At 39.9% G+C, this 21,425-nt stretch overlaps 1 protein-coding gene and 1 pseudogene across 2 annotated transcripts in view; one reads left to right on the plus strand and one right to left on the minus strand.

The window, feature by feature from the left end:
• The window catches only part of Map3k7 (mitogen-activated protein kinase kinase kinase 7), a 56,501-nt gene that overhangs the window by 13,445 nt on the left and 21,631 nt on the right, over positions 1 to 21,425 (plus strand). The window contains exons 4-12 of one of the 2 annotated variants that reach the window (XM_021159534.2): positions 894 to 939; positions 2,259 to 2,397; positions 4,146 to 4,270; positions 7,085 to 7,213; positions 9,470 to 9,600; positions 10,814 to 10,895; positions 12,576 to 12,706; positions 13,234 to 13,363; positions 15,698 to 15,778. In XM_021159534.2, coding sequence (XP_021015193.1) covers positions 894 to 939; positions 2,259 to 2,397; positions 4,146 to 4,270; positions 7,085 to 7,213; positions 9,470 to 9,600; positions 10,814 to 10,895; positions 12,576 to 12,706; positions 13,234 to 13,363; positions 15,698 to 15,778 — 994 coding nt within the window. The remainder of the gene's footprint in view (positions 1 to 893; positions 940 to 2,258; positions 2,398 to 4,145; positions 4,271 to 7,084; positions 7,214 to 9,469; positions 9,601 to 10,813; positions 10,896 to 12,575; positions 12,707 to 13,233; positions 13,364 to 15,697; positions 15,779 to 21,425) is intronic. The other variant, XM_021159535.2, reaches the window with a different exon arrangement.
• Positions 19,495 to 19,625, minus strand: LOC115031062 (annotated as a pseudogene).

A 21,425-nucleotide genomic window follows, 5' to 3' on the forward strand; every position in this document is an offset into this window, starting at 1 on the left:
GTATGTTGGTGTTGCCATCTCAGGTACCTATTAGCCTCGGCCACACCAATTTATAATGCTCCTTTATCTTGAGTAAACAATTATTCTCAAAATATTTTAAATTCCAGAAAAAATGTAATTTGTTCTTCTAAATTTTTACCTTCCCCACTGATGGACCGTGTAATTGTTGGCCAAGACAGATCACCTGACATTCCCATGTTCCCACTCATCTGTCTTCCTTAACTAACCTAACAGTGGTCAGTGAGGGGGCCAACAAAGGGGAACTTGTCAGTCCTTTCCTTTTCCTCTTTTCTGCCCTGTAACTGCCTACCTGTAAGCAGTCAGTGGGTTCTGCTTCTTCTACTATAGCCCATCTGAGTAAAACCTGTGCTGTCGTGGAGTAGTGCATACCCCTGCCTGTCCATTCTCCTCACTAACCGAGGTAAATCCATAACTCACCTCGTTATAAGACTTGATGTTCTAGAACATAGCTTTATTAGCACTGGTCCTCAAAAGGTCTTATAATTCTATTTTTTCCCCAAAATTTTGTGATCTATTTTATATATTAATATTCATTATAATATACTATATCATATATAACTATATATTATTACATTATAATATATATGAGTTTTATATAATTATAGTAATATATAACATTATTGTATTTTTATATTATAATAGATATTAATTTAGTGATAATATGTAATGTATAGTAATATTATGCTAATCTGAGCAGGCACCTTGAAGACAAGTTCTTTGATCACAGATACCTGTTCCTTCTGTTAGTGTCATTCACAGAGTAGGAGCCAAAAGAATAATTTTCAGGACAGTTAGGCGGTTGAACTAAGTTATCAGAGGGAGGGCCCAACAATGTTGCCACTCCAGTAAATTCTGGCATATATTTTCTTTAGGTATGTCTTGTGATGGAATATGCAGAGGGGGGCTCATTGTATAATGGTGAGTATTTGCTAACCCTGCTTTACCTAGGAGACTGAAGCAATTGGAAGGCTTTTAAGAACAACTCAATCACCTATTGTTGTCACAGTTTACCTTCAGAGCTCTCAGAGGAAGTCATTGTGCTTTCTGGGTTTGTTCATTTGTTTGTTTTTGGTTCTGTTTTCACTGCTAAGGACTTAGGGCGAGAAAGAGGTATGACATTTATATAAATTTTTAAGTTAACAATATACTATGTTCAAAGTTTGTGAAGTAACAGTTGTTTTTAAATACATGTGTGTAGACTTTTTCCCACTCTTCTGTTTTTTAGTTTGAAGCCTTCATTTTAGAACTCTTGGCTATATTTCATATTACCGTGCTTTATAACACTTCCTTTTCAAAACATAAAGTGGCGAGAACAAACGTCACAGAACATTTTAGATTTTTACTTTCCTATCGTGACCATGACCAAGGCAACTCAATAAGAGTTTAATCGGGTGTATGGTTTCAGAGGGTGGGGCTTTGTAGCAGCAAGCATGTGAGCTGCAGCAGTTGAGAGCTTACATCTCTATCCAAAAGCAGGAGGCAGTGAGCACACTGGGCATGGCTGAGTCTTGAAATCTCAAAGCCCACCTCCACTGACCTGCTTTCTCTAGCAAGGCCACACCGCCCAGTCCTTCCCAAACAGTTCCATCATATGGAGGCCAAGTTTCCACACCTGAGTCCATTGGGCCATTCTCATTCAAACTACCAGTGCTAACACACAAAAACCTTTTGTACTGCTGCTATTACCACTGTGGAACAAAGCTCTCACCTTAAAAATACCAACTTCACGTATGTGTGAGTTGTCCCTGAAAGCTTTATAAAACCAGTAGCATTTACTTTTAAGTTACCGTTATTTTACATACACGTTTAGCTATACCCACTGTCTTTGTTGTTGACTTGTGTCTACTGCTCTCATTTTATTTGCAAGAACTGCTACTTTCTTAGCTACAATACACAGGGTAGTTGTAAGCATCTTATATGGCCATCTTGTCTCACTATTGTTCTCCGACTCAACCTCATAATGAACAGGATTGCTTATAATTTATGTGATTATGTGAAAGGTAATATCAATTTTAAGAAGTGTGATAGTATTACTGATTTTATTTGAATGACCATATGGAGTTATTTACTAAAATTTCTTAAATATTATTGTTTTTTTTTTTTAATCTCAAAAAGGCTTAAAAGTGGGACTGGAGTATTTGTAAAAGAATACTTGTTTGGGTGTTTTGATGCATTTATATTGTTTCATATTAGAAGCAGTAAAGTTCTTTTTAGTTTGTCGTGCCTTTCTCTTACAGTGCTGCATGGTGCTGAGCCATTGCCTTACTACACTGCTGCTCACGCCATGAGCTGGTGTTTACAGTGTTCCCAAGGAGTGGCTTACCTGCACAGCATGCAGCCCAAAGCGCTGATTCACAGGGACCTCAAGCCTCCAAAGTAAGTTCTAGCAGGGTGGCACTGGCTTCTCGCCTTCTCTGCCTGGTTCAAGGTAACTGTTGCTCTTGCCTTTCCCTTTCTCTTCCCTTCTTGCTTACAGTATTATTTTTTACTTTTATCATCTAACTGTTTATCTAAACTTATTATTGTAGAATGTTGTCTATGGGAGATATTTTTAAAGCTTTTTTTTTTTTTGGTTTTTCGAGCCAGGGTTTCTCTGTGTAGCCCTGGCTGTCCTGGCACTCACTTTGTAGACCAGGCTGGCCTCGAACTCAGAAATCCGCTTGCCTCTGCCTCCCAAGTGCTGGGATTAAAGGCGTGCGCCACCACGCCCGGCTGGGAGATATTTTTATTAATGCCAACTTTACATTGTAATAATTAGAATCTGGTAGCCCATTTTGTACCTTCAGTATATAAAATTGTTCTTGCATAGTTTTCGAAGAGCAGAGACAAGTCTGAAGACTGTTCCTGCTTCATTCCTAATAGGAGCAGGGTCTGCACATGGTAAGCACAGTGCAGAGCTGTGCCAGTGGCCTTGCTGCATTCCTAAGAGGAACAGGGTCTACATATGGTAGACATGGTGGAGAACTGTACCAGTGGGGTGCTTGCTTTTCTTAGAGGGAATAAAAGCATTTCTGAATCTGAGTACAGGTGTAAACAGCCCAGATTTCTCCATAGTCGCTGAGAATCCTGACCCTTCAAAAGAACCTTTAAAATGGTTGAGTAACAGGAATGTGAACAGGAACAGTGAGATGATGGCAATCTTGTTGTTGATGTGCATACTTAGAAGAGTTGAAATACAACAGGAGTGTTTGGTAGTATAACATGATGAACAGGGGCTTATCTGCTCATTATAATTGCATTGAATTAAAGAATTAGTTCTCCAGTTAGAGTTTAAGTAGAACCTTACATACAATAAGTTAATAAGATATCTAATAGTGAGTTTTTATTTACTTCTTTTGACTGCGACTATGGTGTGGTTATGCACATTTTATAACCCATCTGCATTTCTGTTTATTGTCAAAAGTACAGCTTTGTGGTAAAAGGTTGCTAGTTAGTAATTGTAGTTGAGTCATAGCACCTAGTATGTTGAAGTCCTGAGACATTCCTAGCATCTAGAGACTGTCTTAACTATAGGAGATTCATACCCTCCCCCACATACACACACATTCGAAATTCAGAAACAGTTTTGAAATTAAACATTGAGACATATCTTCAAAATTAACACATAAAATAAGAAGCATTGGTCTGCAGCTATAACTGAGTGATAGAACATTTGTCTGGCATACACAAGACCCATGATTCAATCTCCTATACTGCAGAAACAGACCAGTGCTATTGCTTCCCATCTGTGTTGATGTATCTTACTTTATCTTCAGTTAGGTTATTTGTCCCATTGAGTAGTGTAAATGTTTGTGATCAGACTCTCACTTCAGCACCCCAGTGCTACACTGCAGAAACCTCAGAGCTCAGCCATAGGAACATTTGGTCAGGAACTGTCATGGAACTAGAGATGAAGACATCAAAATATGAATATGATGGTCTCCCTCAATTATGAGTAAAAGGTTGTGGCCTTTTAATTTTTGCTGATATTCCTACAGATATAAGTCTTGTATAGTGACCAAGTAATGTTTTATAAAGTTTAATAATTGTGTTTCTTTAACTTAGCTTTTTTCCAGTTCCATAATTATTTTTTGTTTTCTTGTAAAATCAAGTACTGACTGTGAATTTTGAACTTTTTATAATAGCTTGCTGCTGGTTGCAGGAGGGACAGTTCTAAAAATCTGCGATTTTGGTACAGCTTGTGACATCCAGACACACATGACCAATAACAAAGGGAGTGCTGCTTGGATGGCGCCCGAAGTGTTTGAAGGTACAGTCCGAGAAGCATGGAATGGTCGGTAATGTGCCCCAGAGCTTCTAAATCCAGGATGCACTCTAACACTGCACATCGTGTCGCTTCTGAAGAGTACAGAAAAAGGTCTCCCTGAGTATATAGTCTGAGAGCCCATTTTTTTTTTTTTTTTTTTTGGTTTTTCGAGACAGGGTTTCTCTGTGTAGCCCTGGCTGTCCCGGCACTCACTTTGTAGGCCAGGCTGGCCTCGAACTCAGAAATCCGCCTGCCTCTGCCTCCGGAGTGCTGGGATTAAAGGCGTGCGCCACCACGCCCGGCGAGAGCCCAAATTTTATGGCAGAATTTAAATTGACATTTTCTGTGCAGATTCTCAAACATGGATAGCCAATCCTCACTATTCACAGGTTGCATAATTGAGAACCTGTCTGCCTGATCACCTTTGCTTGAGATGCTTTCAAAACTGTTTAGAAAAAGGAGCTCATATGTACCGCAGTACACATTTTGTAAGGTAAACAACTTATCCAGAGCAGTGCTTTCCCTTTTCAGGGATGGTCATGGTGGCTTCGCTGCTTAAGTAGAGCTGCCTGAGTACAGGAAGGCTTTGAACATGTGAGAAGCGTGAAAGTACGTGTTAGAGTATTCTCTCAGCGTGCTCTAGAGTGCCGTGAGGGGGGACGAGTTAACCAGTCAAGTGTTAGGTGAAGAGTCCTTTAACCACACAGAGAACCAGGTGAGATACTGATTAGCTGACAAGTGTTCCTGAACAAAGGCACAGAGCAATAGCTCTGTATTCCCCCTAGGTCAGAGACTATGGAGACTTCTGTATACACCCAAAATAAGGAGAAAGCTGTGCCTTTGCTCTCATCTGCTATCAGTTAAAAAGAGAGCGAAGGCTTAAATCAGCATGCCTTAAAAAGACCACATGCCACTGAGTACAGATAAGGTACAGTAAAGGATATGCTAACAGTTGCTTTCTTTTACTACATGGTGGCTCACAACCATCTGTAATAGGATCCATAGCTCACTCAGAATTTATAAGATTAGTCTGTATATTTAAGTTTCTATATGAAATGTCAAATTATTTTTTAAGTAAGAGACACTGAGATAAAGAAATGGGCCTTGTGTGAATGTCCATTTGTGTGAATGTGCAAAGTGCATTCAAGAATCAGGCTTGGCTTGGCTTGCTTGCTTGCTTGCTTTCTTCCTTTTTTAATGTATGTGAGTACACTGTAGCTGTCTTTGGACACACCAGAAGAGGGCGTCAGATCCCATTACAGGTGGTTGTGAGCCACAGTGTGGTTGCTGGGAATTGAACTTGGGACCTCTGGAAGAGCAGTCAGTGCTGTTAACCAGCCTGGTTGTTGGTGAATTTTAAACATTTTTATTGTTTTGTGTTTCGCCATCCCAGAGAAAGAGGGAAATGCTATGCAACTTGTCACTTGACTTAAAGAATATTGTTCCCTCAAGTCTAATTACAAAGACTTGGCAGAGACAGGCAGATTTTTTTGAGTTTGAGGCCAGCCTCATCCACTACATCATAATAAGTTTTAGGACAGAAAGGGCTATGCAGAAAGAAAAAAAATACAAAAACAAAATGTCAGACTAAAGCTATTTTACATAAAATTAAATAATGTCTTCTCTTTCATCTGGATAATACAGGTGCCTATTCTAATAATTCAGTCACTTATTTAATGTCACTTTCTGTGCATTACAGTGGTGCACTATTGTTGTAGTAAATAATCAAAGAGGTTTGTTTGTTATAAAAAGTACTCAATCATTTCCAGACTATTAGGTTATATAAATTTCTAAATTTCTGAAAGGTATCAGCAGGCAGCAGCTGTAGCCAAAATTCGATTGCTATTGATACATTCTATATTATTATATACTATTTTGCTTAGGAATCTATCATAATAATTGGGATGTACATTTTTTATTGGTGGTAGTAGTTTTGGATATATATATTGTTGGTGTGTTCTTCATCTTACTAGTACAATTTTGTTCATAATCTGCTTAGTTTTTATTTGTTTCTCATAATTTTAATCACTTAAGTTTTCTTTGTAGTTTTTAAATTAAGAATTTTAACTATATATTAAACCACTAAATTAAAACAGTGCTTTATTCTGATAGCAAAGAATGCTGTTAGCCACAGAGCAGGAAACCTATTAAAGTAACAAATTACAGGAGCTGAGGATAGAGTTCAGTCATAGAACATATGCTTTGTATGAAAAAGTCCCTGAGTTCCATCCCCAAATGAGTGCTTCCAAAAGAAATTGAGCAGCAGGAGCAGTGGCTCAGAGGTAAAGAACACTTGCTGCTTTTACAGAGGATCCAGACTCAAACCCCAGCACCCACCTGGAGGCTCACAAAGGTCTGTAACTCCAGATTCCTGGTGCCCAATGACTTCTTCTGGCCTCCATGGCCATTGCTACATATGGTACAGAGACATACATAGGGAAAAACATCATTAATACACAAAAAATAAAAATAAAATACCTTCTTCTAAAAGACAAGTTGAAAAATTACAGAAAAAAATATATGGGTGTTCAAACTGTGCCTACATGTGTATGGATTAGTCTATACAGAGAAGCAGAAAGACCAGTGCATCTTGTTGAAAAAGTAGGCAATAACTGACTTTCTCACATAGATTTTGAGTATATTATTAATATTTATTTAACTCAGTAAAAATATTTGTTGACAGTATTAAAGAAAGTAATTGTTTAAGTAATTGTGGCAGTCTCTTCTCCAAAATTCCCATTCTTTTAAAATTTATAAAACTGGTTGTTCTGTAATTCCTGTGGATCAGGTCTCAAGATGACCCTGCCTTTTTTGTAGGTAGCAATTACAGTGAAAAGTGTGATGTCTTCAGCTGGGGTATTATCCTCTGGGAAGTGATAACACGCCGGAAACCCTTCGATGAGATCGGTGGCCCAGCTTTCAGAATCATGTGGGCTGTTCATAATGGTTTGTCAAAAGAAATTCTTCTTTAATAGACTTTGTATATTTCATCTTTGGAAAACTGTTCCTATCCTCTTCCTCAGAGACCATGTGTATCTGATACTGAAATACAGTTGTTACCAGACCACCTTCCTTTCTGTACCTTTGTCTCTGGTTCCTGTGGGGAGAACTTAGACTCCTCCACACAGGGCCAAGACTGGCAGCTGCTCTGGTTAGGGAAAGACACAGTAGTCCTTGGCCAATGCCACAGTCTATCTCAGAGATAGAGAAACACTGGGGGAAAGTACAGAAAGAAAGGCTCATATTGATTCCCACCTGTCTATAGTTGGGGAGCTTTCGTAGGAAACAAGTCTCTCTCTCATCAAGAGAGAAAGCAAAGCTACTGGTAAGAGTTGTGACTTAAGCCCCAAAAGGCACAGCATACAGTGTTTCACATGTGTGGTATTTATATTCTCAACCATACTTACATACACTAATATCACAAGGAGACAGTGATGGAGCTACCACCCAAATCCAGGCCCTCTGACTCAAGGAAGTGCTCTTTTCATCATAGTGACTTCATGGGCTCAGTTCTTATGTCTGGTCACATACTTCCAGTGATGCTTCTGTCTGTAAATGTGTGTTAGGATGTCTCCTTCACTAATAGACACTTCACAGTTTCTCGGGGAAAGTCTCAGTGAAGGAGCTGCAGTGCCATGTTACTTCATGTGCCTCTAATCACTCTGATGAGTACATGTTTGTATGCTCGTCCTCAGGTGATCGAAGAACAAGCACTAACTCTTCAGAGCACTTGTAGACTGGCCAAACCAAAACGTCATCAAAGTCATCTTAGCTGCTTTGTCAGTCTCCTCTACCAACTTTAATGTTACATCCTAGTGTTGGTATAGAAACTGTAAGAGCCTTGACCAAGACAGTGTGCTTCCTCTATCAGTTTTCAGTAAAGGATTGTCAGTGAAGCACAGAGTAAAAGAACTAGCTTGTTAATTGAATAAACTACAAAGATTGTAATATATATGAAGCTACCCTGGTGTGGGAGACTTAGTAAGACCACCACAGGCTTTAAAAACTGTAAGACAGTTGACAGTTTTCAGCTTGTGAAGTGGTAACTGCAACTGGTGCGTGTGACACCACAGCTGGGGAAGTCAGTGAGTGTGATACCACAGATGGGGAAGTAAGTGAGTGTGACACCACAGCTGAGGGGAGTCAGTGAGTGTGACACCACAGCTGAGGGAAGTCAGTGAGTGTGACACCACAGCTGAGGGGAGTCAGTGAGTGTGACACCACAGCTGGGGAAGTCAGTGAGTGTGACACCACAGCAGAGGGGAGTCAGTGAGTGTGACACCACAGCAGAGGGGAGTCAGTGAGTGTGACACCACAGCAGAGGGGAGTCAGTGAGTGTGACACCACAGATGGGGAAGTCAGTGAGTGTGACACCACAGCTGAGGAAGTCAGTGACTGTGACACCACAGCTAAGGAAGTCAGTGACTGTGACACCACAGCTGAGGGGAGTCAGTGAGTGTGACACCACAGCAGAGGAAGTCAGTGACTGTGACACCACAGCTGAGGAAGTCAGTGACTGTGACACCACAGATGGGGAAGTCAGTGAGTGTGACAATACAGCTGAGGAAGTCAGTGAGTGTGACACCACAGATGGGGAAGTCAGTGAATGTGACACCACAGCTGAGGGGAGTCAGTGAGTGCAACAACATGATTGAGGGAAGAGAAGGAGTGTGACACCACAGCTAAGGGTAGTCAGTGAATGTGACACTGGTTGGCCACTTTGTATAAATGGAAGATTTTTTTTTCAAACACATTTGAATTTTTTGTAGTCTAAAAATTCATCTTTCCTCAAGTCAGCTACTGTTTTTCTCAATGCATAGCCTTTGCTGCTTGTTGAAAGAATATTTGAGACAGTCTCACTGGCAGTCCTGGCTGAACGAGACCTATGGCTTCACCAGCCTCTGCCTCATAAGTTCTAGGGTTAAAGGTGTGCAATTAGCCCAAGTAAAACAGTCTTAGTTCTTACTGTTATTATCACCATGTGCTACAGACTGCAGTGTAAGTTATCCTGTAGTTTGCCCTTTGTGGAAAAAAAATAGGCACAACAAATAAAGAGAGAAAGATGCATGCATACAAACAAACAGCAAATGGTAAACTAAAAGATGAAAATGCTAATTCCAATATTGTTAGAAGTAAACTTTAAAAATCTTGTACTGCCCTTTAGGTAGCTAATTCTTTTCTTTCTCTAATTTTCAATTATAGGCACTCGACCACCACTGATCAAAAATTTACCTAAGCCCATTGAGAGCTTGATGACACGCTGTTGGTCTAAGGACCCTTCTCAGCGCCCTTCAATGGAGGAAATTGTGAAAATAATGACTCACTTGATGCGGGTATAATCCTTCTTTTGAGGGGCTTTGGGTAGGGGGACTTTAATATATGCCAGCTTTTAGTGGGCGTTTAAAGTGAAGGAATGGCAACAGTTTCCTGTATTCTACTTTCCAGTGCTACTCAAGTTAGAGTAGGCGTTTATTACTCACATAGTTAGAAGAGAAAGCATTATTGTCAGACAATATCTAGCTCTCTCTAATGGCAAGAGAGTTAGACTAGGTGTCGGACTTGCTGTCCTATACTAATGTTTGTGCCAGGGACAGAGCCTATGAGAGAGGATGGGAGAGGGTGTCTAAAGCTTTGCAGTGCCTACAAATATATGTAATTGATAACATGCTGAACTAAACTCAGCTTGTCAGATTTTCATCAAAACACATTCACTTATACAGTGTACTGTATCTTAAGAGACATGTAACTGAGGAATGTTAATTTTTGCTGTTTGGACTTTATATTGTGTGTTTTCAGATGCCAATAAAAACTATACTTTTTTTTCTAGGCCTTATAGAATCCTAATTTAGGAAACCTTTTAGATAACCAAATTCCCTACTCTACAAATCTAAACACTTTAGAGTCATTTCAAATATTTTAGATTTTTTTTCTTTTATTGAAAATAGATTTTTTTTTTCCAACAAGAACTGTAAGTGGTAACTGTGACTTAAGTTCATACACCTAAACTTTAAGATGTATAAGTAAAATGATAACTGTTCCATCGTGTCTAATTTGGAAAAAAAACTTCATTGTTCAGTAAATATTTTAATATTATGTCCCCAGTTCTTAAGAGGGCTTCCATAAGGTATGTTCTTAATGTTTAAAATGTGAGTTCTAAAGCTGGCTCAGAAGTGTTCATTCCCAGTTGTCAGACTAATAGTCTTTGCAACAGTTTGTCAATATATGTCACTCTTGCAAGTCTGGTACGCTATGAACAGTGACCCTGCTATTCCCCTCGAGAGCTTCTCTTTGCTGTTATCTCAGTGCTTGTGTGGGCACATGACATTGTCTGCTGCTAAATTTTCCAAAAGGAGCACATATCATCATCTTTGATCAGAAAACAGATGCTGCTCCACAGTCAGTACACGCCTGAGGGGAAACTGAGCTACATCCACCTCGGGTGCACCCTAAACTACAACAGTGACGCAGATGCTCTTGAACTCATGTCATGTAACAGGCTCTACTCTGTACTAAAGGCATTTTAAATTGTGACTTGCTTTTATACAGTACTTCCCAGGAGCGGATGAGCCTTTACAGTATCCTTGTCAGTACTCTGATGAAGGGCAGAGCAACTCAGCCACCAGCACAGGTAAGCAGATGGAGTCAGAGCAGCCGCAGGATTCCCTCCATCCCATGACATTTGTCATGAAGAAAGGAATGATGTCTGTGCTTGCATTTTAGTTCCTCATTTCTCAGGACTCACTCACTGCAGTTTAAGTTTCCAGGGGCCTTGCTCTATGAAGGCCCTGAGGTTAAGCTTCTGTGGCTGCTGTTACTGTTTAGCTAAGTCTAAAAGATGAATATTATATTGCTGTGAATGCTATTCTTACATTGTTTCTTAGTTTCATCTTTTTGTGATAAGGTCTCACTTTGTATTCAGGCTAGCCCAGAACTCACTGTATGATTCAAGATAGCATCCATCAAATTCATACATAGTCCTGCCTCAAAAACCTCAGGAGTTCTCTGACTAAGATGCATGCCCCACACCCAACTATTTCTCTGTGGGCACTGCTGGCCCAAACTACTGCAGATTATTGTGAATGTTGGATTCCTTTACTAGTTCTGTTCTGCTTTTTGGGGGTTTGGTTTGGTTTTTTTCTAAAGAGACTTACACAAGAAACTGGTCTGTTGGAGACCATCCTTAGCTTGTTCCTGACAGGGTCTTGGTTTTGTTTTGCTAGTTGTTCCTGAGCTCTAAGTACTGGAGTGCCAAGGGTTTGGCCATTAATCGCCATGTCCTTGGTTACCTCTTCAAATACCTCTTCGTTTGCTTTCATCTCTATCTTTTTAAACAGATCTTACCTCAAGTTTACTTACAAAAACTGTATAGGTCACTGGTCATCTGCAAACAGTGTGTAAGTAGGTGTGTCCCAGCAGTCCATCTGACTTCATGTTGGCAGGAGCCTTTTCTCTGAGGCCTTCACTGGGACCAGGCACCTTTGGGAGCCTGAGCTGGAGCTGAAGCTGGGCCTTAGCTGGAGCTGGAGCCTCTGTCTTGGTTTGATCCTTGGGCTTTGATTGGCAGAGCCTATGGTCCTTGGTCGTGTAGCTTCAAATCTAGTTCCCAAGCTTGGGGTGAGCAGGGAAAGCCAGGCGGCTGAGGTTGTGGTGAGGCCTCTGGCACACCCGGCTTAACCATCTTAGGCTTCACACGGCCTTGATGGCCTCTGCTCATCCACTCGTTGTGTTTGCAATGTTGGCACCTTCCTCGGGCCTTGCTGTTGTGCTTCTTGGCAAAGTGCATGTTCCTCAGGAGCTTGGGGTCAACTCCTTAAGAGATTTGTGTGTTTGTAACTGTGCCATTTGGGGGGTTGGTTGTGAGTGGTGTGGTTCTTGGACTTGGCTGTGTCTGCACAGTAACCCACGCCTCCTGAGTGCCTGGGACTGGAAGAGAAAGAGCATCTGTTTTCATGTTATACCTGAATTCCATCCTCAGAGATCCAGAACCTGATGTCTGATAGGGACAGACACAATGCTTTCCAGACTGAGTTCTGGTTCTTCGTCAAACTCACTCATCGTCCGGGCTTGCCATCTCTGCAAATAACCCTCAGTTCTACTTCAGGGTTAACCCCTTGGGTTATTGTTATTTACGGCTATGTAGAAGACTGGTTGGCTTTTTATTGTGCTGTCTGTAACTTTGATTTAAAATGGGTTGTTAGTGTGTTTTCACTGGTGTGGAAGTCTTACTTTTACGTATGTCTTGTCCATTATTGAATAAGGCATTCATATTATTCCCAGCCTGTAGTCTGAAATGTGTCTGCTTTTCTAGGCTCATTCATGGACATTGCTTCTACAAATACCAGTAATAAAAGTGACACAAATATGGAACAGGTTCCTGCCACAAACGACACTATTAAACGCTTGGAGTCAAAACTGTTGAAAAACCAGGCAAAGCAACAGGTTTGTTATTAAAAGTAAAATTGTATGTTTTCTTTACTAATAGTCACAACATTATGCTAAAGTTATAGATTATTTGTAATCTTCTGATATGTAACAATCCTGAGTTTTCTTTCTGTACCAGACAAATAAGCTTATGGTAAGAGACATGAAATTTTGCTGTCATTTCTTACCAAACAAGTTGTTTTCCTTTCTCCTGTCTGTTGCTGTTGTCAGCCCTGCCCCTTCCTCCCGGTGACCCATCTCTAACTAAGGGTCCTACAAACAGTGTGAAATGTATTTAGGTTCTGTGGACCAGTTAGAAGTTCTCACAAGGCTGTCTTTTCATCCTGTTTGGTTGTATTACGGCTGTTGTTGGCAATAAGTGATTGCTTTGAGCCGTGTATATCTGAGCCTACTGTGCTTTACTAGGTCCCTCCTCCGTTCTAAGATTCCCTGCTTCAGAACAGCACCATCTGCATCCTGGGCTGCCCAGGATCTCTACAGGAAAAGATCCTCAGTAATTTGAGATTGACCTGTAATCCTAACAGAGTGAATCTGGACGCCTGAGCTTGGGAGCCTCTCGTGGGAGCAGTGTGGAGAGCTTGCCCCCCACTTCCGAGGGCAAGAGGATGAGTGCTGACATGTCTGAAATAGAAGCCAGGATCGTGGCAACTGCAGGTAAAGGGGCTGCAAGCCCAAAGAGAAAAATGCCTATGGCTTTACATGGTACTCACGGTTGTAGTCAATAGGGCCAATGGGTTGTGTCTTATATCTGCTTTCTAAAAACAGATGGTGGGTTCACGGTGTTTTCTAAGCTTTCAGCAGTAAAGGTTTTGGTTCAAATTTTAAATAGACAAGTATGGCTTAAAATATATTTGGATTATAAAATACACCTTCCTAGTTACAGACTTTCAAATATAACAAATATATCAAATATATTTTCTCCTCAAACTAGCTTCAGAAATCAAACTTTCCATACCAGAGTATTTTCTATGGCTGAGTAATTCCAGTGTTTTTATGCTGAGCCCAAGAAATGAAACATGATTGGCCGGAAATTGTGCTCCAGGAGCTGTTGTCCTGCTCTTCCTGCCAGCGGCCAGAGTCGCCCAGCTAGCTGTTTGCTTACCTGATGATAGAATAGATAGTAGTAGTTTTATCAGACATTGGTTTTGATAGTGTTTAAATTTCATTTTGTCAGCTCTTAAAATGTACAATAGACAATGTAGCCAGAATTAAAAAGATTGGCACCTTTTCTAAACCGGGTTTCACTTTAGTGGTGCCAATTTAATTTGCGTCTTATTTTGTTATTTCTGATCTTTCAAGGTTAGACAAGAGTGAATTGTAAAAATGAACATTGTATTGGAGCATGTAAAAGTGTAAAACAAATAACAGTAAAAACTTACAAATCCTCCTCTTCGGAGGATAGTTTCCATGTATCTACATATCTTTTAATTATATATACAGACTTTTAAAAAACTGTAAACGGAGTTGTTTTCTAAGTAAACTGTTCTGATTCTGTGTGTTCTCTTTGTAGAAAGTGGCATCCAGATGAACTGTTCTGTACTTGTCTAAACTAATCACAGTCACTGATTTATCAGCCTGCACTAAAAGCCTTTAGATAGGAAGGACTATCTGAAGAGACAGTGTTTAAACACATAAGCTATTGAGCCCACAGAGACAAGTCTAGATTCGCCTTGTGGTCTTTAGGCACTGGTTTTCTGTCTCTGTGTCACAATCTCTGTTGTTTAACTTCTGTCCTCAAGGTTACCTTGTGGTCCAAAATGGTTGTGACAGCTCAAGCCGTCACTTCACTGCTCAGGTAGCAGGAAAGAAAAGGAAACAGAAGTGGGGAAGCTTTTGAAACCGATTTCTGCAGCTTCCACACTCATTCCACAAGGGGTCTGAGCCATAGCTGAAATTGCTGCATTAGTAAAATCAGAGCCCATGCTAAGGAAAAGAAAAGACTAGAAATGAGTGGGGAAATAGCTGTCTCTACCTCAGGTAAATCCTCAGAAAATGTCAGGTTCAGTAGAGGTCAGTCCCCATCATTGGTCTGCTGGTCTCCATGAAGCACAGATGTCTGTAGACAGAGACATACTGCCAGCATTGTTGGGGGTCCACTTCAGTTCACAGTTATCATTCAGAATACACACATAATGTTGATTCTGCCCCAAAAGGGGAAGTAATGTTATCATATTAGTTTATGATTTTGCTAAGCCTGTTTTTCTAATCAGATACAGATTTGTAATTACATATTATAGGAATGACATTTTTCCAGTTTAAGGATAATCATACATAAAATTACTTTGTCCTCTCTACCTAAATGTAAGACAGTACATCCTTTGAATTTTAAATAATTTGAATTTTTAATGAATTATCTTACTTTGAAAGGTTCATATTCCAGCTTTGACAGCCTTCCTGTTTAACAGTTATATACTCTAAATGTTTAAAATTGTAATAAATATTCAGTTTATTAGAAACACTGTAGATAAACTTAGGGAAATATGTTTTAATGCTTTGCTATGACAACTGTTGATAATCACGGAATTTGATTTATAGCACACTCCAGGAAGCACCTAACTTAGGATCTTCCTGCTCCTGTTTGTGCCGTAAGCACAAACATGGCAGCTTGTCTCACTAACTCCTGCACCTCCTGTCCTGACCTCCCTACCTTCACCTCATACCAGTGATTTTACTTAGGTACACTATTTCTAAGAACACATTGGAAATTTAGCTTCTTCATTGTCCTGCAGCTTTGTCTCTCTTTATTTGTTGTTGGGTTGTTGTTTTTTTTTTTTTCCTGCTAATTAAAACCAGTGTGTAAAACTTCTGAAACTGTTTGCTCTTTAACATCACCTCCCTAAGCATGGACGAAGAGTTAGATAGTTCTGCATGCCCTTTTGCATGAGATGAATTCACACAACTATTTCAGAACTGTTCTGTTGTGCAGTCATTTCCTGTGTTACTGTGTGTGGTTGTTTGCATGTATACTGTACATGTGTGTTTTTTCAGCCTATTCCAAGCCTAAACGGGGCCACCGTAAAACCGCTTCATTTGGCAACATTCTGGATGTCCCTGAGATCGTCATATCAGGTACCATAGACCACCTGTGTTGGTGTAACGGCTGTGGAACTGGATTAATGATCCCGGTACTTTTAAATGCTTTTTGCTCCAATTTGCATAGGATATGATACCTCTCATGCTGTACCCAGGGAGATGGAGAGAAAACTGTAGATTGCCACACAAAAACCAATTTGCAAACATATCTTCACATCTCCAGCAATAAGAATCAGGTGAAAGGAAAATAACAGAAGGGAGGACAGACACTACCTGCACATTTCCCTGTTCTTCTGTTGGACGTGAGAGAGAAGCTACACTTGGGTGTGTTTTAGTAGAGGGTACCACTCTCTGAAACTTCCCTCCCTCCCTGTCCAGCCTGGCTACGGGGAGCCGTGGGCAGGCAGCTGCACAGTGTTACTAACTAACTGCAGAGCAGAAAGCTGAAGCCAGGCCAGCCTTGCCAATTTTTATTTTATTTATTTATTTTTTTAGTGCACCTTGCCAGAACCCAAACTACTCAGACAGCTAGTTAGCTCTGCTGCTAGTTTATGAAGAGGAAGGTCTACAAGCTATGTTTTATACCCGATTCAGTGTATCAGTTGGCAAATGCTTTTATATCTTATGGAGGTAAATTCATAGATGGATAAAAACCACCTTTTTTAATAAAAAACTTAAATGGCATAAGAGCCCTATATATATTTAAATAATCATTTAGGCCACTGAGATCCCTTCAGCCTGAGGACCTAAGGCTAATCCCTAGGGCCCTTATGTTGGAAAAAGAGAACAGACTCACAAAAGCTCTTCTCTGTTCTCCAGACACACCTCACACATACATATACACACACAGGTGGGCAACATAAATGAAATAAAGGTAGATCTTTTAAAAAAAATGATTATTTACCCTTATGTTAAAAAAATTAAAAATTTTTCCTTTTGTTGCCTGACTCCCAAGATTTTGATGGAGAACATATTTCTCACATGTGTGATTTGGGTGGATTCTTTGGCATTCTCTACTTTTGCCCATGATAATACTTATTTAACATTTCATTTAAATTGTAGTTGAGTGGTTTTGTTAATTATTAAAGAGATATTCTGTTTTATAACATTGTCACCACTTCAAATATTAGCTCATTTCTAATGCACTAGTTTTTATTTATTCAAATAAAGAATTTTTGAGAAATTAGCAAAATATTTGGAATTATTTTATTTCACTGATAGGTATAACATACAGGGATGATATACTGTCCCAAAAATGGCAGACTTTAAATTTACATAGAGCTCTAATAACCTTGAATACATTACAGAATCAGAAAAATATTTAGACAAATAGTAATTTAATCTTAAATTAGATTTATAATTCTAAAAGGCAGGCAAGAAAGAAGAAATAGTAATAGTTTAGAGGGGCAGGAGCTAGTGCTGCACAGTGACCAGAGGGCAGATGCACCTGACAAGCTATAATAGCCCTGGGCAGCCTGCTGGAGAGCTAACCTGAAAGACTTGTAGCGCTGAAGCTGGGAACTCCTGGGATGACAGGGTTGGTTGGTTGGTTGGTTGGTTTTTGCTAGAGTAGTCATCTTAATGGACTTTCTTATCATGCTTGTACCTAGATTGAAAGTGTAGCCGTATCATAGATGATGGATTAAAACCTGATGGTACATGATTCTCCTAGACAGGATCTTCTGACTCTCCAGTCACGCGTTTTTACTCTTTTGTTGAAGTCACAGGAGACAGAGCATTCCATGCCTCCCTAGTGCTTACATTGTGGGTAAGCTTCACTTAGGAGGACTAGGACATTGGGTCTTTTTAAGATACACGTACCTTAATTCTGCTATTTATTGCTAGGGCATCAGTGCTATTTGAGTGAATTAATCAGCAATAAATTGTTTTAAATATTCTTGTTAGGTCTTTCCAGATATCCAAACACTAAGCAAATTTGCCTTTAATTAAAAAGAATACAAGATCTGGAATTGAAACTGATAGGCTTTAAAGCCAAACACTATTGTATCTCTAAGTTATATCTTAAAATTAAATTTAGTAATAGAGCCTACTCTTTAGGAATATCTCATTTTCTGTAGCCATTTTATAAATAGCATTTATTTTCCCAAATTCGTTAACACTAACAGAATTTCTTTTCCATCAATTAGATTTCTCTCAAATGCTCTGTCTAGATATTTCTTGTTATGTCTGAACTCCTGTTTACCAGCACTGAAACCCAGCTGTTTTACGGTTACAGATAAATAGTCCCAGGAATCCTTCACTTTGGATGAGTGCAGTAGGTTGAGTCCATTGTACTGGTTGGCATGAACCCCCCTCTCAGTAACAGCTCTGCTTCAAGCTCACACAGACTTGATAGGAACACATTTGTCCTTTCATTGCTATTTCCATACGTGTAGAGAGTGGATTTTGTTCATTTTTACCCCATCCCCTGTCATCTCCCTCTTCTTGCTGAATCCCTCCTTCCAAACAAATCCCCTTCCTATTTTGGTTTGACATGCATGACTTCATCTTGATGAGGTAGTAGAATGGCTGGCACAGGTCCAGACAAACCGAGAAATCCCAGTCTTCCCCTACTCAGTCTATGCTTTTCAAAAACATATATATTTGCATCATCTACAACTCAGATTCACCTGCCTTTACATCCTGAGTGCTGGGATTAAAGGCGTTGCCACCACTGTTGGCTGCCAGTAACTTCTAATAGATTCTTTTGAGAAATAGAAATGAGAGAGGCATTATTAGATTGCTTTAAGTAAAACCTTGGGGCAGAACAAAGATATATCTTACTGATTTTATTAAAGTAGTGGAAGGAATATTTGTCTTAATTATAGTGCTTGATTCCATGTTAAGCCACTTGAATATCCTCGGATCCATTGTAGATATACAGGGCCTTAAAATACTGCCACTTGAGGGCAGGAACAGTGCAGCTCGACTGTACCTTTGTGGTTTCTGAGTTTGTGATAACATGGGCTGGTATGCAGAAGGATAGAATACCTTCACCAAAAATGACATTCCATCTTAGCTATTTTTCTTTATGTAATAATACTTTATAAGCCATTCTTAACTGACATAAAATATTTTGCCCAGTTCCCTAAACACCCTGAGTTTATCTGATGTTACTGTTTATAGTGTCATTTTTGAAGTTGGAAACAAACCTTAAATCTATTAAATTTAGGTCTGTTAACTGTATTTAAGGCCTCTTAGATGCCAATATGTGTGTGTGTGTGTGTGTGTGTGTGTGTATGTGTGTGTGTATGTATATGTATATGTGTGTGTATGTATGTTTGTATGTATGTATTTCCACAGTTTTATAAGATATTGGCTATGTTGTGTATTTACTTTTATAGCAGAAGTGTGAGGAAGAGAGAGGTGGAAAGGGCAGATAAGCAACAGCATGGGGTTCCTTGCTGCCTTTTGTGTGTGGGCATTGATGATCATAGTAAGGGGGAAGGGTGACTTGGAGGCAGGGACAGTCTTGCGAGACCAAGACATTGTTTTGCCTTCTTCACTAGTTTGAGGATAAAACATAGACACTGATGTTTCTAATTACTTCTTCAAGTAGAATTATATAAATTATTAAACATTTCCCATGTGAAAAAAACAGTATAATGGGATTTGAGGTTTTCTACAGTAAAAAGGCCCCTACCTGGCGCAGATAATCTCATTAACAATCATAAGCCTTTAATGAGTAATGGGGAGGGGGCCTTGATAAGATACTCCTGTTCCCATCCAATAGAATTTTGTATCTGTGACTAACTAAATAGAGTTAATCTAACTGTATAGTAAATACCCAGGGGTTCTCTCCATCATATTTTAAGTTTTAAATTAGAAATAAACACGCCTCGGATAAGCCTCATTGGCTACTATACTGCCACTGCGCAAAGCTTCCGTCATGTTTTAAATGACCAGGGTTACATTTTATAATCTAGAAACTGAACTAGTATTGAGGTCTAGTTGCACTTGTCCTTAGTCCTAGCACTCAGGAGACAGAAACTTGTGAATCTCTCTGAGTTCAAAGCCAGACTTGGGAGTTGCAAGGTGAAACCCATGTCCAAAAGAAATGACTTTTTTTTTTTTTTTTAAGAAAAAAGAAAACAGGTTAAGCTTCAAATTCTAATCTAATAAAGCTTATAATTCCAAAGCAGAAATCATCAATCTCTAGTAATTGCTTTGAAAACACTTATCTGGTGTCCTTCCAAGGAAATGGGCATAATTTGTAGAAACTAGTAACAGATTCTTGGCAACCTAATGAGCACACATTTTTAAACTACGCCATCAGTTTACCACTAAGCAGTAATTGAATGCTTACATATATAATGTTATACAATGTTTCAATCCTACTCTATGGGTGAGTAGTTTTTATTATTTAGAACTTAAAAACCGCACATTTTCCAATAAGTTGGGCAAGAGGGGTCTCCAGGATAATAGTTTGCTTTCAAGTGAAGACAAGAGTCTGTGTGAGCTTTGAAATTGTAATGAATCAGTAGTGAAATCTGTGGACTGATGTAGACCATGAGAGAGCGAAGGGGTGGACTGTGTGAGACCTCAGGAGTCATGTCTGACCGAGTTCTGCAGCGACGACGGGCACACTTGCTTAGGAACTCACCCGTAGCTAACAGAGCAGCTTTTAAAGAGTTGGATTGTGTCTGTGACAGCCTTGAAGGAGCACTGAGCTGGGGCAGCACTCTCTGGTGGTACTGCCTGCCTTTTTACCATGATGCCTAGAGGGGGCTGCATAGCGTGAGCTGGCAATGAGAGCTTTAAAAAATGTTCTTAAAGTTGTGGTTTTTCTCTGACAAATCATAGATGTGTAGCACTGTTTTGTTGTTGTTCCTTTTTTGAGACAGGGTCTAGAGCCCTGGCTGTCCTGAAACTCCCTATATAGACCAGACTGACATGAACTCACAGATACACCCCTGCCTCTGCCTCCTAAGTGCTGGAATCAAATGTGTGCTCCACCAAGCCCAGCAGCAGTTGAGGATTGTTTACAGTGCAGTGTTCAGGGTGTCATTCACAGACTGCTGGTCACTGCTTATATCAATCTTGCTGCCTCAGGCTTTTCTGCCTTTCTGTTTACTAGAGCACACATAATGCAGGTGTGCATGTATCAGATAACTTTAAACAGGGCCACCGAGATGGCCCAGCAGGCACAGACAGGGACTTGGTGCCAGGCCTGACAGGGTGGAGGAAGAGGACTGCCTCTCACAAGTTGTCCTCTAACCTCCGCACCCATGCTGTAGTAGGCACACACACACACACACACACACATCAGACATATTTGCAGTATAAAATGAGTACATTTCTAAATTAGTATTCAGTGCAAACAATTGGGAATTCAGATTTTCTAAGGACACACGCAGTAATTTTCATCTGCAACACTAGGAGCTTGAGTTATTTCATATTCACATTTCTAAATTATGGCTTTTAAACTTAATATTGGAGCAACAAGTATTTGTTGATTGCAATCCTCTTTTGCTTTTGTCTGAGCTGTTTGCCAGGTGGTTTCTGACATGGTCATGCTCATTAAAATGTACTGCCTAATACTGCTTGCTTCCACTCATGCTATAGCATGAAAGCTCTCATCTTCTAGCATTTGTTACCTGTCAGCCCTTCTTTATCCTATCTCCTTACAGTTTCCCTTCCCCTCTCCCTGTCCCTCAGCTAGGCTTGACCTCATGTTTGGGGA

This window comes from Mus caroli, chromosome 4 (assembly GCF_900094665.2).
Source record: "Mus caroli chromosome 4, CAROLI_EIJ_v1.1, whole genome shotgun sequence".
Taxonomy (NCBI): Eukaryota; Metazoa; Chordata; class Mammalia; order Rodentia; family Muridae; genus Mus; species Mus caroli.